The 16,496-nt window shown below is 45.0% G+C and overlaps 1 protein-coding gene across 1 annotated transcript; it reads right to left on the bottom strand.

The window, feature by feature from the left end:
* Window positions 1-9,876: 9,876 nt before the first annotated feature.
* On the bottom strand, window positions 9,877-16,200 carry C11H10orf82 (chromosome 11 C10orf82 homolog). The gene is made up of 5 exons (XM_006183477.3): window positions 16,146-16,200; window positions 14,492-14,710; window positions 10,885-11,071; window positions 10,299-10,399; window positions 9,877-10,179 (listed from the first exon to the last, which is right to left on the bottom strand). Exons 1-5 carry the CDS (start codon window positions 16,198-16,200, stop codon window positions 10,034-10,036), a joined length of 708 nt encoding a protein of 235 aa, XP_006183539.2. The 3' UTR covers window positions 9,877-10,033.
* Between the last annotated feature and the right edge of the window lie 296 nt (window positions 16,201-16,496).

Here is a 16,496-nt window from a genome sequence, read left to right as displayed (position 1 = left end):
CTCTGAGGTGTAGTTTGCAATGCTCTGTGATCTGGGGTCTCATTTCAGAAATGATTTTTGTGTGCAGCCAGCTTGGCTGCAGATAATGCCTAAAACATCTCACTGGCCCACCTCTGCCCTCATCTCTCTCTTTCAGGGCACCTAGTGTAGCCTGTTCTAAAGTACTTTAGATCCTTAGTGAAATTCCGTCTTATTTGAAAAGGTCATCGTTGCTTCCACGTGTTGCCCACTCAGCTTTTAGCATCCTAGGGAGGGGAGCAGGCCCCACGTAAGAGCAGCCTGAGGCATGAATGACCCCGAGAGAGTGTGTGCCTGTGCCTTGGAGGATGCAGGGCTTTAAAAAAAAAAAAGCTCACACATGCACATGGCCCGAAATGCTAATGTTGCAGGAGCTCTTACTCGAGGTCCGGGCCTTCTAGCCTTGCCCTCAGGTCTCTCGTTTCCTCTTCCCAGAGACAACTTGAGTTTTTCCCAGAAATATTCTACATATAAATATTCAGGTACCTGTCTCACACACCCCAGCCACACCCACCTTTTTTTCCAGACAAATGGTAGCACACAATACACACCATCCTCACTAACAATAAAGTGAGTATTATTCTATAATGGTCCAGAAAGGGCTTCTTCATTCTTTGTGGGGCTTCACAGATTCCGCTGAGGGACGCGTGTGGTGTGATCCTCCCTGCCGATGGACGTGTACGATTTGCCGTTATGAATATTCACGCAACTACCATCCTTTGATGATATTCTAACAAGATACAGATTTGTCCCAGAAGCGTTTAGGCTGCTTATTTTGATCAGCATTGCCAAATTACACTCCAGTGTACACTCCGACCAATAATACAGTGGGAAACTACCACTTTTGCGGGCCAAAAAAGTCAACTATTCACAGCATCGTATGATTTGTTCTAACATGAGAGAGGTTCGGACCCTCATCAACATGGTGAATTGTCCGACCTTTGGTCAATTTGGCGTGTAAAACTGCTTTTCCTTACGTTGTAATTTGAGTTTGTTTTATTATGAGAGTGAACACCTTTTCAGTGTTTAATGGCCCTTTGTATTTCTTTCTCTGTGAGTTGTCCAATTGTGTGTCCATTTTAGGCATCTTTTTGATATAATTTTTACTTTAAAAGCTCTTTAATATTAAGAAAATGGAATATTCTGTCGTATTCAGATTCTTTCCCCATTTATCCCTCTGCCTGGGAGGAAACAGAAAGGCAACCAGTCAACTTGGGGCAGCCACTCACAGGGCCTATGCCCGGCGGGCAGGTGGAGGGGTGTGGGGGAGCTCAGCTCATCCACAGAATGTTTTACAGGTGCTGTAACCCGGGGGCTACCCCGAGGGCTCTATCTGCCTTAACGCACAGCTGGTCAGGGCCAGGTTTCTGGCTTTCCTGCCCGAGCTGGATGGGGCCTCAGCCTGCATGGTCTTCTTTCAATGAGCAGGTAGAGTCTGCTCCCAGACCTTGGGGGGCTTGGTACCACGGGAAGCGGAGCTGCTGGGGCGTGTGCAGACTGCAGCCCTTCCAGCCTGGCCTGCTGCCCACGCACAGCCTCCCAGTAGCCCCCCGCTGACCTGCTCACTTGTTCCTGGGGCCCCAGTGAGTAAATAGCTGGTGCCGGATAGAAGGTGTGGGGATGGTGGTGTCAGGCACACCTGTTGGACAGAGTGGGAGGATCCACTGCTCAATTCTGAGAATCCAGAAATGGCTTCACTTAGCAATTCTCTGAATGATGTGGCAGCAGGGGCTGGTGCTTGAAGAGAACAGCAGGTGATTCACCCCCTGAGATTCCAAGAATGAGGGCAGAAGGAGCCGCCCTCCCCTTTACAAAGATGCCTCTAATTCACAGCAGAACTGAAGTGCTTGAGCTCCGTATCATGCGGTTTTTCTTTCATTCTCCTTTTTTCCTTGTATTTTCTAGAAATCTTTTCTTGAAGCCCTATACAGCATTTAAGATCTTGGCTGGTACAGTGAAATTGGTTTCTGTCTGAGACCTTCTGGACTTCCTAGATCTCAATAAAACTACAAATTATGGAGGAGAGGTGCTCAGCCTTGGCTGAACTGGGGAGATTTAAAAGAAACCCTACGTCCAGACCACACCTGAGACCACCCAGAGTTTCTGAGTTGGGGCCCAGCACCAGCACTTTTGAAAACTCCCAGGAGATGGATAACCAGCACCGAGAACTGCCATGTGTGGTTCCTTCTAAGGGTTTATGATGACACGTTCTGATCCTCACTCTTGCTAGTTCTCTGAGCGTGATACAGGGCTTACACGCCCAGCTCTGCAGGAAGGGGGAGCTGGCCTCGGGTCCCAGCTCTCTCCCTACCTGTACCACCTGTGTGGGCTTCCTCCCTCCCCAACCTCGACACTTCCTTGGAATAACAGTAGCCCTCCTGCACAGGGTGGCTTTGATGATTAAATAAGATAAATCATGCACAACACTTAGAACAGGGCCCAGCACTTGATAAACAGCCAATGAATGAAGCAAGAAGGGCAGGCAGGCCTGAGTTATTCTTTAAGGATAACAGAGACCCCAAAGACAAGGATTGAAGACAAGCTCAGCCTCAGAGAAGGCATTTGAACTGGACACAACAAAGGATTAGTATTCAGAGTACATAAAGAAAAGGACAGCCCAGTAGAAAAGTGGACAAAGAGACATGAGCAAAGAGACGCACAAAGAAACTTGAATCATAAATGTCTGAGATTTGGGAGGAGGTTATAGCTCAAGTGGCAGAGTGCATGCTTAGCATGCACAAGGTTCTAGGTTCAATCCCCAGTACGCCCACTAAAAATAACTTAAAAAAAAAACCTAATTATCCCCCAGCCCCCCCGAAAATTCATTTAAAGAATAAAATAAAATAAAAATAAATAAATGTTTGAGATTCGTCTTCACTAGTAATTGGGGGAATACAAATAAAATTCACTCTGATCAGTTACCCAAATTACAACTTCAACAATGACAAAGAATGAGCTAGCATCCATATATATCAACATGAGTTGTTCCCCGAAATGTCCTGTTGAGGAGAAAAGGAAGTGTCAGGAAGATACCATTAAGATACAGAAATTATCATTTATGTACATCTGTGCTCACAAAATACTACTACTCACTGCAGATGTGGTACAAAATATCAAAACAAGGACATTTAAAATCTTCCTTTACTATATATAAAGATAGATAAAAAATGAATTCTTCTGTATAGCAAAGGGAACTATAGTCAATATCTTGTAGTAACCTTTAACGAAAAAGTGTATGAAAATGAACACATGTATGTATATGCATGACTGGGACATTCTTCTGTACACCAGAAATTGGCACATTGTAACTGACTATACTTCAATAAAAAATAAAATAAAATAAAATAAAATAAAATAAAATAAAATAAAATAAAATAAAATCCTCCTTTATCAGTGGTGTCGTATTTATTTTTCATTGCAAAAGGATTTGAAGCAAATACCACAAAAGATTCATCTTTGCTAATTCCAGGTGGTGGCTCCAGTGGTATTTGTCAATGTTGTTCTTTGGTGGTTTTAATTTTTTTATTCAAATTTAAGAGAAAAAGGAACAAGAGAGAGAGATATTTGCTCTGACAATCTTGCCCCTCGCCCTCAGTGTCCTGCTGTCATCCCTTTGCCCGTGGCACTACTGATGAGGACCAAACCCAGGACCTGGACGGCATCTTGCTGGAGCCAGCCAAAACCACGTTTGTGTAAACAGCTTTATTTCTTAGCATTTACCTGCCCAAGCACAAATCACATAATTCCACAAAGATCTCACTGAATCAAGATGTGAACAGTAACGAAGATGCGATAAAAAGCTCTCCGTTAAGAACCAGCATCTTCACCATGTCTTCTCAGCCTCCGTAGGGAAAAAAATATATGAATACTTTACAAAGCTATCTCATAAAATGTTATGTTAAATGAACAACAAATTACTTTTTCTTTTACTAGCTTTTAATGCTAATAGTGCCATTTATGCCTGACCTTCAGGAATATGAGATATTTTAAATGACAGCATAAAAAGAGTTCTTGTTTGAAAACGCAAGCTACTTTAGACTGCATATTATTACTTATAAGTATAGCATGTGCCAGCATCACTCATTTTAGCATCCCATTTATATCTAACTGGTATGTGTTTCAGTTGACATTTATTGTTCTCCCGCATACGTGTCAAATTCCTTAATGATGACTCTGACAAAGGCGTAAAGCTTGGTATATATAAATCACATTTGCTGCCATATAATCAGTGTTATCTATTAGAATGCTATTTGTGACAAATCATGTTCCAAATAAAAATTGAATTGATTTTTCTGTTATTTTAATATTGTACCACAAACGGCAAGCCTTTGATTGAATCTTAAACACTTTAATGCTCTGTTTTTGTTTGAGGCAGATCAGAAATGGAGTTTGCACAACTCACAAAGCTAAAATGATTTGTAAAACAACAAAATCAAATTTCAAAAAGCATCTTTATTTTCAAGCCACGGGAATAAATTTGGTAAAGCTATCGTTACAGGGTACACAGCTTAACAACGAAAGCCTTGCACGCACAGTTAATTTCAATGCATCCATTTTCATCTAAATTAGATTTTAACTTTAATGCAGGGTATGAAAAGCCTCTACAGCCTTTGTTTCTACCTTTTCTCTCAAGAAATTGCAGGCTTTCTCCCGGCTAATCTGAGCTCCACATCACTCCTGTCCCTTTCCCTCTGGACAGTGAATTGGGGCTACATTCTCAGTATTCTGGGCACATGGGGATTCTGTTTCCCAGATCCTCCAGAAGGGTCTCTCTCTCAGGAGGGCACCTGGTTGACCAATAGTGCTTACAAAATATACAAGATCCTGGCTGGCAACAGTCCCTTGGGTTAAGCTGTGGTTCAGAACAGGGGTTGGCAACTTAGGGCCCATGAGCCACCTGCTTTTGTACAGCTCTCCAGCCAAGAATGGTTTCCACATTAAAAAAATCTTTTTAATTCAAAAGAATATTCTTTCACGATACATGAAAATGATATGAAATTAAAATTTCAGTGTCTATATGTAGTAAACAATCTTATGGTTACCGGGGAAAGGGGGTGGGAAGGAATAAATTTGGGAGTTTGAGATTTACAAATGTTAGCCACTATATACAAAAAGATTTTTTTTAAGTTTCTTCTGTATAGCACAGGGAACTATATTCAATACCTTATAATAAAATTTAATGAAAAAGAATATGAAAACAAATATATGTATGTATATGCATGACTGGGACATTGTGCTGTACACATAAATTGACACATTGCAATTGACTGTACTTCAATTTAAAAAAATATTTCAGCTTTTATAAATAAAAGTTTTATTGGAACGCAGCCACATACTCACATATACATTATCTCTAGCTGCTTTTCTGCTAAAATGGCAGAATTGAGTAGTTGTAAGAGGCCATACAGCATGGGAAGCCTAAAATATTGACTATCTGGCCCTTTCTAGAAAAAAAATGTTCAATGCCTGGTTTAGAAGGAAGACCTTTAGTGATTTCTGTCCTATTAAAAGGGTTAGCACCGTCAGGGCAGGAGGCTGAGGAAGTGCAAATAAAAAGCCTCATTCATAACAATAAATCCCATAGGAAGATTTTTTAGACATACCAGCTAAGTGAGGTCCTCAGAATGTTCGTAAGTAGATACAGTGAGAGAAAGACAACCAAGGGAAACACCACCATCCCAGCTTTTGCGAAGCCACAGATGTGCTAAGCATGCACACGAATTATGAAATAAGTTAGATGTGCCCTTAAACAAATAGGTTTTAAAATACTTTCAGCACCTTCCAAAACTGGGCTGAGTTTAACCAAGTAGAAGTGATCTCAGGCGAACTGGAGCTGGGGTCTGGGACTGTGGAGGGCGGGGGTTGCCGCAGCCGGACAGAGAGGCCTTGGGGGAGCTGCCTTTGGTGTGAACTTCAGGAGAGCACATGTCAGAAACGAGGCCTGAAGGACCCTGGGGCTGGGCAGCCCGCTTCTCTAGGTCACGGAGGAGCTGTTGCCCCTTCCCTATGGTACCCTCGTCTGGTCAGGAAGGGTGGGGAGCACGCCTCCTCTCAGCCTCTGGAGAATCCAGTCAAATGCGGCTTGAACCCAAATACTGACGTGGGGCTTTTATCTGGGATTCATCAGCTGCCTTTGAAAGGGCCACCTGTGTTTTTTTCTGGGAAAAATGACCCTGAGTCAATTGCTTAACCTCTGTGTGCCTCAGTTTCCTCTTCTGTAAGATGAAACTATCTATGCTAAGTAATACTAAATAAGTAAGCTATTTAAGGAAAAGTGTGTTGGCCAGAGTCTGACACAAGCAAGCACATTAGCCGGGCTGCGACTGTTTTTATTACTGGCCGATCGTAACTATTCGGCCTGCCTCGCAGGGTTAGGGTCCCTGGAGAAAAAGTGCGGTGGGGAAAAGAGCAAGCATTGCATTAGGGGCCAGGAGCCCTGGGTTCTGAGCCCTTCTAAGAACTCACTACGTTGGTTCAGAGACATCATGCCCCCACTGCCAACCCATGTCCTCTCTAGCAATGCCCCCATGTCCCTTTACCCCAATGGGAATTGATAACCTTTACTGAGCACGTGTGGCCAAGATATACGTGCCTAATCTCATGATTCTGGGTTGGTCCTGCTGTTATCTTCATTTTGCAAAATAGGAATCTGAGGCTCAGTGAGATGAAGGAAAGCCTCCAGAGGCACACAGCCGGGAAAAAAGCAGACTTGAGATCTGAACTCAGGGAGTGTCTGACTCCTGGCCACGCGCTTCACAGCCGTGCGGGGACAAAGTTAAAGCTGTAACTGAGATCCTGTTTAGAGCCACCAGTCACCACTCTCTGGGACAGTGAACAAGGACAGGGAACCCAGGCATCCTCTCCCAACATCTGGCCTCCAGGGGCGCTGACAGTTCTCCCACAGAAAGAGAAAGAACGGACCCCAAAGGAACGCTTTAACTGCCACAGAATTCAAACTATCCTCACAAAAGGGCCTGTTGTTTTAAAAAAAAAACATACAAACCCATACCTTCCATTTCTTCAGCATTTCCAGACCCAGGGAATTTTGTCTTAGGTAATGGAATTGTTTTTAGTGGCAAGAATGAGCTCATTACAGATGCAGCTTGTGCTAATAATGATAATTTGCTGCGCAGTAAAATCACCTCTCCACCTCCCCCGACAGACGACGCACTAAAATTATAGGCTAGGGAGAAGCAGAAAGGATCAAGATTAAGGGAAAGAACTGCGATGAGGAACTGCTTCAACAAAAGGAGTTTGATTTGCACAGTGAACTTGGTGATCTTAATCATGAAGCTGCAGAAGAATTAGATACTATTAAACAATTTTTTAATTGTCTTTATTCAATTTTGTTATTTCTGTCATCGGATGTATATTTTTTGTTTTTGTTTTTGTTTTACTGCTGTAAGCCATTTTTTAAAGGTTGGGGCCAAACAAATTAGCTAGTGACTTAAATATTGACGCCCAATTTGATCTCATGGATGAAATCAAGCTGAGGACAGTTGCACAGAGTAGTTTTGGTCCTGGCGTCCCTTAATTTCATGGGCAAAGACTTCAAAAGCCTTGAGTCCAGAGCAGTCATCTGCCAACTCTATGGGGGTCTGGGAAAGGGAAACAGGCAGAATTGCCTCCCATGTCTTTCATTCCCGGGGAGCCAGCAGAGGTGCAGCAGCCTGGACCACACGGCCCCCAGCAGGTGAGGGATCAACCTCCTGGTTTCCTTCCTGGGACAGTGGGGTCACTCTCCCAGGGTGTTAAGAAAGCTGGAAAAAAAAAATCCCAACTATTCACTGAGCTTGGTCCCAGCCCTTGGATGAAAATGCAACTAAATTCTATTGAGCTGTGGATTTTTTTTTCTTTAAACATGCAATCTCTAAAAGATTAAAATATCTTTTAATCAATCCAAATAAGGATTTAATTAATTCAAATAAGGAAAAAATACTTTTTTCCTGATTATGGAAACAATGCATGTTAGCTGTTAAAAAAAAAAAGGAAAAAACACAAGAAGATACAAAAGGACCAATAACACCATCATCCAAATAACCACTGTGTGATGGACTAGCTTCCTTTACTCCTCCTCCCTTATTTTTAAACAAAAAAACAGGATTATAGTGTGTGTGTGTGAGTGTGTGTGTTAGTGTGTGTGTGTACATGGGTTTGCTGTTATTATATTGTCTTATGTCCTGCTTTTTTCATGTGCTGTATCACAAATACTTTTCCACTATAGCTTTCTTCTATCACATTATTTTTTAATAATGGGATGCACTGTAATCCCCAGTCCCACTGGGTTTGGGTTGTTGTTTTCTATGACAATAACCCTTTACACACACCCTTGGTTATTTCTCAGGACCAGGGCTCCTTTCCATTTCTCTTCCAGGGACCCTCTGGCTGTCTGGCGAAACCTGTGAATCTCTTCTTAGAACAATGTTTTTAAATGTGTAAAATATAATGTATGAGATTACAAAGGAATCTATGTATATTGAAATACTATCAAAATATTAAAATTAAATAATATTCACATAGATTTGTGAAATAGCCATATAAGCTTTTGCTTATACAGATGTTGAACAACAGTACGTTAGAGTAGATACAGTAACTCTAATAACGATTATAATTATAAAGTAGTGATCGACATTATTTCAAGCTTTTGCAAAATGAAAGTCATATGATATGAAAAGACCTAGGATTTTTACTGGCCAAAGGTGACAGGTACGTCTGTGGTTTGCCGCCTACGTTCATAAATGAAGGAAATAATATAGCTCACGTGGAGGTCAGTGAAAATAAAGACTTAACGTTTTCTCATCCGCGTTCTTTTTTTTCTCATCAGAGTCAAAGGTTTGACTCCTGATTTCTACTCATGGAAACCTGGGGATCCAGGGAGCCCAGGTGAAAATTCCTACCTTGGGAAAAACTCCCAAGCAGGGACTTGTTGCATCTTTTGGCCCTGCAGTTTTGAGTCTTTTGATAGCAAGGGCCTCATTGCCCCAGGAGCTGCTTTTGATGTCCCCTTCATACCAGCGGCTGCAGAGTGAGGTCAGAGCGAGTGCCTGCGGGTGATGAAATGTGAGCCAGCGTTATGGGTTGAATTGCGTCCTCCCCCGCCCAAAGGGTATGTTGAAATCCTAATCTCCAGTACCTGAGAAGGTGACTGATTTGGAAATAGGGCTGTTGCAGGTGTAATTGGTTAAGACCAGGTCATTCTGAAGAAGGGTGAGCCCTAATCCAGTGTGACTGGTGTCCTGATTAGAAGACAGCCATGTGAAGACACAGACACAGAGGGACGCCATGTGATGACAAAGACAGAGATTGGCGTTATGCACCAAAGATCGCCAAAGATTGACAGCAAACCACCAGGAGGGAGCTGGGGAGGAGGCAGGGAGTACTTCTCCCCTGGGGCTTCAGAGGGAGCAGGGCCCTGCTAACACCTTGAATATGGACTTGTAGCCTCCAGAACCACCAGACGACAAATTTCTGTTGTCTTATACCACCCAGTCCGTGGTACCATTACCACAGCTCTGGGAAACTAGTACAGCTGGTGTCTGCCAGCTGGGCTCTCCTGGAGACTGGGATTCGGAAACACCAGGGCTGAGGTGGGCACAATTCTGTGCCAGTGCTTGAGACGGCCATGCTGGGACCCAAGGTAGCTGATGGGGACCGGCTGGTTAGAGGGCTGAGCAAGGACTTCAGGGAGAGCCTGATCCAGGTGCATCTCGGGGTCAGGAAGAGACGTGCCCCACCCTGGCCCTTCTCAAGGTCGACATAACCTGGAAAACAATCCACAGAAACCTTTGGCATGCTAGGAAGTGTTGCTTCTTTATTTTCACATGACAATAAAAGGTCTTTATCATGAATGACGCGCTATTGCCAACCAGCCAGGGTGCAGGCAGCAGTAAAAAGGATTCTTAGGGGTTTTCCCTACTGCCCATCGATGAATGTGTGAGGGGCTGACTCTCAAGAGAGAATGGTAAGCTTCTGAGTCTCATTTAATATTCGCCTCTCCTTGTGAGGCTCTCCACTTCTACCCTTCTGTGTACTTTGCTGAGGACAGTGGCTCTAGATAAATCTTCCCATGGCAAGACACACTTGGCCTCTGGGTACAGTCACATGTCGCTGGAGGTCTGGGGTCATCCATCAGGGCTCTTGCAAGGGTAGGACAGCCGGCACCTGGAAGAGAAATCAGCTCTACAAGTTACAGGCAGGTGGCCCAGCAAAGCAGAGAGGCTACTGCAAACATTCCATCTCCTCTTTAAAAACAGTAGGAAGGAAAGAAAGGGCTCCTTTACCTGGAAGAGAGAAATCTGGATGTTTGGGCAGCAGCCCTTCATGCTGCAAAACTGGGGGAGAAGGAAGAGGAGGAGGTGGTGTGGACTTGACTCCATATATTCTAAAGTAGGAACAAAAATCATAGAGTTATTTTTTTATTAATAATAAAAATAAATATAGTCTATACAGTTCCCTATGAGCACGGTATGTTTATTTCTAATCTTTACCATTTATGCTAAAGGTAAGGATTATAATCTCCATTTTACAGAAGGGAAAACTGAGGCCACAAGAGACTTTTTCTTCCGCATCCTTGAGCCTTACCTTGCTGCCAGGACAGGGGGCCCTATTGGTTTTCTCTCCCATCCTCTCCCTACAAACCAGCAAAGACCAGAAGCAGGCCTTTTGGAGATTGCTAGGCACTGGTGGGGAGCGGAGGGTGGCTACTTACTGGGAAGGTCATGCAATTACAAACACAACCCCTTCTGTAAAACAAATCAGACACAAAAATAGGCCCCAGTGCTGGGCTGGGGGCTTCTGGAAACCCCTGACCTAAGATCTGCTCTGCCCCCGGTTGCTACCTGTGGTTACGACCCAAGCAGGACTTACTCTTCATACGGTTTCAGGTGCGCTCTCTTGGCCTGCTCCACGAGGTTCAGGAAGTCCCTGTAGCAGTTTCTGGCCATGACGGTGTACCGGGTGGCACAGCCTAATTCAGTGACCCTGGCTCTCGGCAGGTAGCCCGCCCAGCCAGGGATCGGGGGCTCCTGCAGCTGTTTCTTTATGTATTTGCATTCTGTAAAAAGATGCCACGCTTCCTGAGGGCTTCGGGAAGCCACACAGTGAGTGGGGCAGTGCTCCCAAATTAGCGGGCACCCCAGCAACGAGCCCTGGGTAAATCCCTAGGTCTCTGGATGCAACAGGGCCCGCGGCCACTGGTTGGTCGATTCTGTGTGCCCAGAACCCAGATCGGGCTTTACACACGCTCTCGTTTCATTCTCTCACAAAGCGCAAGAAGGTGGTGCCGTTATTACCCACACTTTATGGAGGAGGATACGGAAACCTTAGAGAGGTAAAGAGAGACTTGGCCAAGGTCACACAGCAAGGAAGTGGTAGGGCCAGGATTCAAACCCGCGTCGGTCTGAGTCCCAAGTTCTTGCTCTTAAACAGATCCTGCTTTCTTCTCAGATTAATAAAAAAGCTTCAGACATTGCTCTTTGACAGTTTAAATAAGGTAATCAAGAAAAGCGTGTGGGGCGGGGGGAGGACGTAGCTCAGTGGTAGAGCGCGTGCTTAGCATGCACAATGTCCTGGGTTCAATCCCCAGTACCTGCATCAGTACCTCCATTAAAATAAATAAATAAATACCTAATTCTCCCTCCCCTGCAAAAAAAAGAGAAGCATGCAGGTCAGGAAAAAGCACAGCAGACTCAGTGCTGGCTGGCTGACCAACAACTTCACATTTGTAAGATAAAAGATTACTGCCCCATCTGCCTCCTCCAGCTGCTGTGAGAATTGAAACGGGCTACTGAGTCCCAGAACCTCAGAGCTAGAAGGCACTCAAAGGAGTGCCTAGTCCATCCTTCCCTGTGCTGGATGAAGGAACTGTAGCTCAGAGAGGTGAAGCAACCCACACTAGGTCACACAGCAAACAGTCACAGAGCTGGGCTAAATCCAAAACTCTTAGGCAGATGTTCCTTGTAATGGCTTGGAAACTTCTAAAGCACGAGAAACATGTGAGTTAGCCTGTGTTCTTGAAAAGTCCCCAGTTACAGTAATAATAATAAAGGCAATCAGTCCATTCCTTTTCCTATAGGCCTTTAGATCTTAAAGACGGTCTAGGACAAATCATTGTTGTGATTATGAACCTGATATAATCTTATCATCAGTTGTTTTTGTCAGTGTTACTGTGGTTGTTGTTCCCTGCAAAACCCCTTCCCACCCAGCTAGCAGCTGGAGGAGCTCTCTTAGACAAGGGACACTACCTCTCAAAGCCTCACTTCCTCCAACTCTAAAGTGGGAATAACAGTATCAACCTCATGGCTGGAATGAAATAACAGTGCTGGCACAGAGAAAGCAACTAAAAGGCAGGACCTACTGAGAAAACAGCTGATAACGGAACCTGTGTGATGATTGCCCAGGGGCTTTAGGACCCTGCACTCTCCTCCCCACCTGTCTCCCTCTCCCCCTGGAAATGATTCTTTCTCCCTTTAAGAAGCAAAGTCTTTCCATTTCCGGTCAAGATGGTGGAGTGGCAGGGCCACGAGCTTGCCTCTCCTTGCGACTACAACGAAACCACAACTGACTGCTAAACAACCATTGAAAAAAAGACTGGAACCTAGCGAAAAGATCCTCTGCAACTGGAAGCATAAAGAGGGAACCACAGCAGGAAGGTAGGAGCGGCGTGCTTGTGATATATTTGGGCCCTGTACCCCCCATACCCACAAGCTGAAGATTAGTTAAGTCTCAGAGGCCCTCCCACGGGAGTGAGAGCTCTAAGCCCCATGTCAGGCTCCCCGGCTCGGGTCCCAGCATTGGGAGGAGAAGGAGACCCCAGGACATCTGGTTTTGAAGGCCAGGGGGGCTTGGTGCCAGGAGCCCCATGGGACTGGGGGAAACGGAGACTCCATTCGCTTGGGAAGCGCACACTCGCGTGCGCCAGGTCCAAGGGCAGAGGCCGTGATTTCATAGGAAGCTGGACCAGGCCTGCTTGCTGGATTTGGAGGGTCTTCTGGGGGCTTGGGGGACAGCTGCGGCTCACTCAGGGGACATAAAAGCTCGTGGTGGATATTCTAGGAGTGTTAATCTTCATGAGTTTTCCTGGAGGCTGGTATCTTAATTGGATCATTAGCACCAAGACCTAGCCCCTCCCAACAGTCTGTAGGGAAGCCTCAGGCCAAATGACCTACAGGTTGGGAACACAGCCCCACCCATCAGCACACTTCCTAAGTCACAAAGGCCTCTAGACACAGCCCTACCCACCAGAGGTCCAGGACCAAGCTTCACCCAGCAGTGGGCAGGCACTGGCTCCCCCTGCCAGGAAACCTGCATAAACCTCTAGTCCAGACTCATCCACCAGGGGCAGATACTAGAAATAAGAAAACAACAATCCCAAAGCCTGTGGAAGGAATTCACAAACACGTAGAAAGATAGACGATATGAGGCGGCCAAGGAATATCTCCCAGGCCACGGCACAAGGTAAAATCCCAGAAGAAGAAATAAGCGATGAGGAGATAGGTAATTTATCTGAGAAAGAGTTTAAAGTAATGATGGCCAAGATGTTCAGAGAACTCAAGAGGAGTATAGATGCACAAAGCGAAGTTGTTAGCAAGGAGTTGGAAAATATAAAGACTACCCAAACAGAGTTGAAGAATAAAATCACTGAAATGAATAACACACTAGAAGGAACGAAGAATAGACTAAATGAGGCAGAAGAACGGATCAGTGAGCTAGAAGACAGATTAGTGGAAATCACTACTGAAGAACAGAAAAAAGAAAAAAGAATAAAAAGAAATGAGGATAGTTTAAGAGAACTCTGGGACAAAATGAAGTGCACTTATATTTGCATTCTAGGGGTCCCAGAAAGAAACGAGAGAGAGAAAGGACCTGAGAAAAGTTTTGGAAAGATAATCACTGAAAACTTCCCAAACTTGGGAAGGAAAACAGTCACCCAAGTTCAGGAAGCACAGAGAGTAGTACCACACAGGATCTACCCAGAGGAACACACCAAGACACATAGAAATCAAACTGACAAAAATCAAGGATAAGGAGAAAATATTAAAATTAGCAAGAGAAAAGCAACAAGTAACATACAAGGGAACTCCCATAAGGTTATCAGCTGATTTTTCAGCAGAAACTCTACAGAAGGGAGTGGCACAATATATTTAAAGTGATGAAAGGGGAAAACTTACAACCAAGAATACTCTGTCCAGCAAGGCTTTCATTCAGACTTGATGGAGAAATCAAAAGCTTCACAGGTAAACAAAAGCTAAAAGACTTCAGCACCACCAAACCAGCTTTACAACAAACGTTCAAGGACCTTCTCTAGGCATCAAACCATAAGAAAAGAGAACAAAAATTCCAATTTGCACTGACGCCTGTGGGGTTTAGAAGTGGGCTGGACCCTGTGCTCTCTCTCAGTGGCAGCTCAGCAAATCTGTCAGGCCCTGGGCTTGGTCCCAGGGGCGAAGGGAGGCTGGTTTCCGGGGGTCAGTACCCAGACTCAGGGGGTGGTACTGCCGGTGGTACTGGTGCAGGGCGCGCAGGACCGTCTCCTCCGAGCAGACGGGCTTCAGTTTCCGGGCAGTGGCCACCGAGCAGCGAAATTCCTCCAGCTGGTCTTTATATCGCTGTGTGTTCTCCTGGAAGATTTTCAGACAGGGCGACATGTCATCCTCACCGGAGGTTCCCTGGCAGCTAAGGTAGGGCACGAAGCCTGCAAGAGACAGGACATCACCACCTTCAGTGAGGGATTCAGAACCTGCCCCAATGCCCCAGAATCTCACCCACCCCTTGCCATTTCTTCCTTGGCCAACAACCCTGCATTTTCCCAAAGGCCTTTAATACAAGCTGTGCCGTTGTTTCCACAGCTGCTGGGACCCCCCAAGGCCACAAAAAAAAAAAAAAAAAAAAAGACCTTGGAGCTGGGGAGAGAATATTCTTTGATAGCAAAGCCCCCGATGTCAGTCCGAACAGCAAGAAGGGAGAGCATTTAATGGGCCAAAATGATAGTCTGAGGAGTAACTGAAATTATTCATCTTTTTAGAGAGAAAGCTTATTTTCCTTGACGCTTCCCAAATGCAATTTGGGATCTTTCTTGTCGGGCCATCTGGAAATTGCGGGCTTATTAAAAGCAGAGACCTATTACACGCAAAGGTAAATTCATTATCTGTGAGATCCACCCCAGCACAATTTTTCACCATTTCCCACAAAATCACAGATAATCATTACAATTAGTATGAGTAAAACACAACTATTTATTTAAACTGCATGCTGAATCCTAAGTGCTACAATATTGTCACAATAAGACCATTTTTAAAAGAGCAAAGGGGGAAAAACTGGCTAAGAATTTAGTTTTAAACTGCAAATAAATAAAGAAGTCTCACTATTGAAGCCCAACAAGGGAAGGCCCTTGTCCCCAGGTAAGAAAACCTGGCCCCAGGGTTGAAAGCAGCAACCCCACCCCCTGAACCTGGAAGAAGCTTCTTCTGGAAGAATCCAGTCTGAGACTGGTCTTGGCAGAGTTGAAAGTCTTTCAACCACAATCCAGTCTCCTCAACCCTCAGGCAATCAAAAGACTTGCTAATATTATAGAGGAGACCGTGAAAACCCAGGGGCCCTGCCACAGTGGTTTCTTCTCCATTAGGGTCTACTTTGATCTGCATAGATTTCATTTGAGTGTGTATATTCACACACACATAGGAATACAGGCTACCTTTACTGAGTCTTGCTAAGGGCCAAGATATTTAAAATAAGTTATCTATGTGGCTCCTTTAATCCTCACAAAAATCTTACAGGGAATCTGTCACTACCCCATGTAGCGGGTAGAACTGATAGATTTATCCAAATAGATCTACCCAAGGGCATCAGCTTATTCACTATGTCTATCCTGGTCCAAATGCATATAACGTACATTAATTAAGCCCTTCCTGCATACCAGGCCATGTCCTGGGAGATTTGGCCTAAGTTGTGTCTCTCCATTGATCAGAACCCAGTTATCAGTCATCTTCAGCAATGGAGCGCTTTCAACAAGTGTCTTAAAAGCTGAGGTGCCTGCACTGGTCCAATCAGCCGGACAGACACGGACAGTGGGCCGAGGGAGGGACAGCGATCAGGACTGTGGTTCTCCTGCAGGGCACATCACCACTTACCACTGTAGCCTGGTGTGACCGGCAGCTGTCTCATGAAGGTCTTGGAAGACTTCATGATTTTGCTCTCTGCTATTGAAGAGAAGAGGGAATGAAACTGTCTCATCAGATGTCCTTGCCTCTAGAACTCACCGAACGTGTGCTGCAGGCCCTGGGAGTCCAATGACCTTGCCAGCAGGTCGGGACAGAGAGAAAGCTCTGCCATCCTCACAAAATCAGCAGACACAGCTGGTTTCCGTTAGAGAGCCAGCGGCCTGACAGCAAGGAGCATCACCTTTTACATGAACCCGGATGACAGCTGTGCAGATCACCACCCACCAGTGACTCTCTTCCCCTGGGCCCCGACCCCTTTCA

The sequence above is a fragment of the Camelus ferus genome, chromosome 11 (genome assembly GCF_009834535.1).
Source record: "Camelus ferus isolate YT-003-E chromosome 11, BCGSAC_Cfer_1.0, whole genome shotgun sequence".
NCBI classification, from domain to species: domain Eukaryota; kingdom Metazoa; phylum Chordata; class Mammalia; order Artiodactyla; family Camelidae; genus Camelus; species Camelus ferus.
This window is presented reverse-complemented; position numbering and strand designations above follow the sequence as displayed.

What these genes read in the sequence shown, in the direction of transcription:
- C11H10orf82 (XM_006183477.3), bottom strand. Translation starts at nt 16,200, where the DNA reads ATGAAGTCTTCCAAGACCTTCATGAGACAGCTGCCGGTCACACCAGGC. An exon ending in GTACCACCCCCTGAGTCTGG is followed by an intron (nt 11,072 to 14,491) that starts GTACTGACCCCC and finishes ATCTTTTTACAG; the next exon opens with AATGCAAATACATAAAGAAA. An exon ending in TCCAGATTTCTCTCTTCCAG is followed by an intron (nt 10,180 to 10,298) that starts GTAAAGGAGCCC and finishes TTTCTCTTCCAG; the next exon opens with GTGCCGGCTGTCCTACCCTT.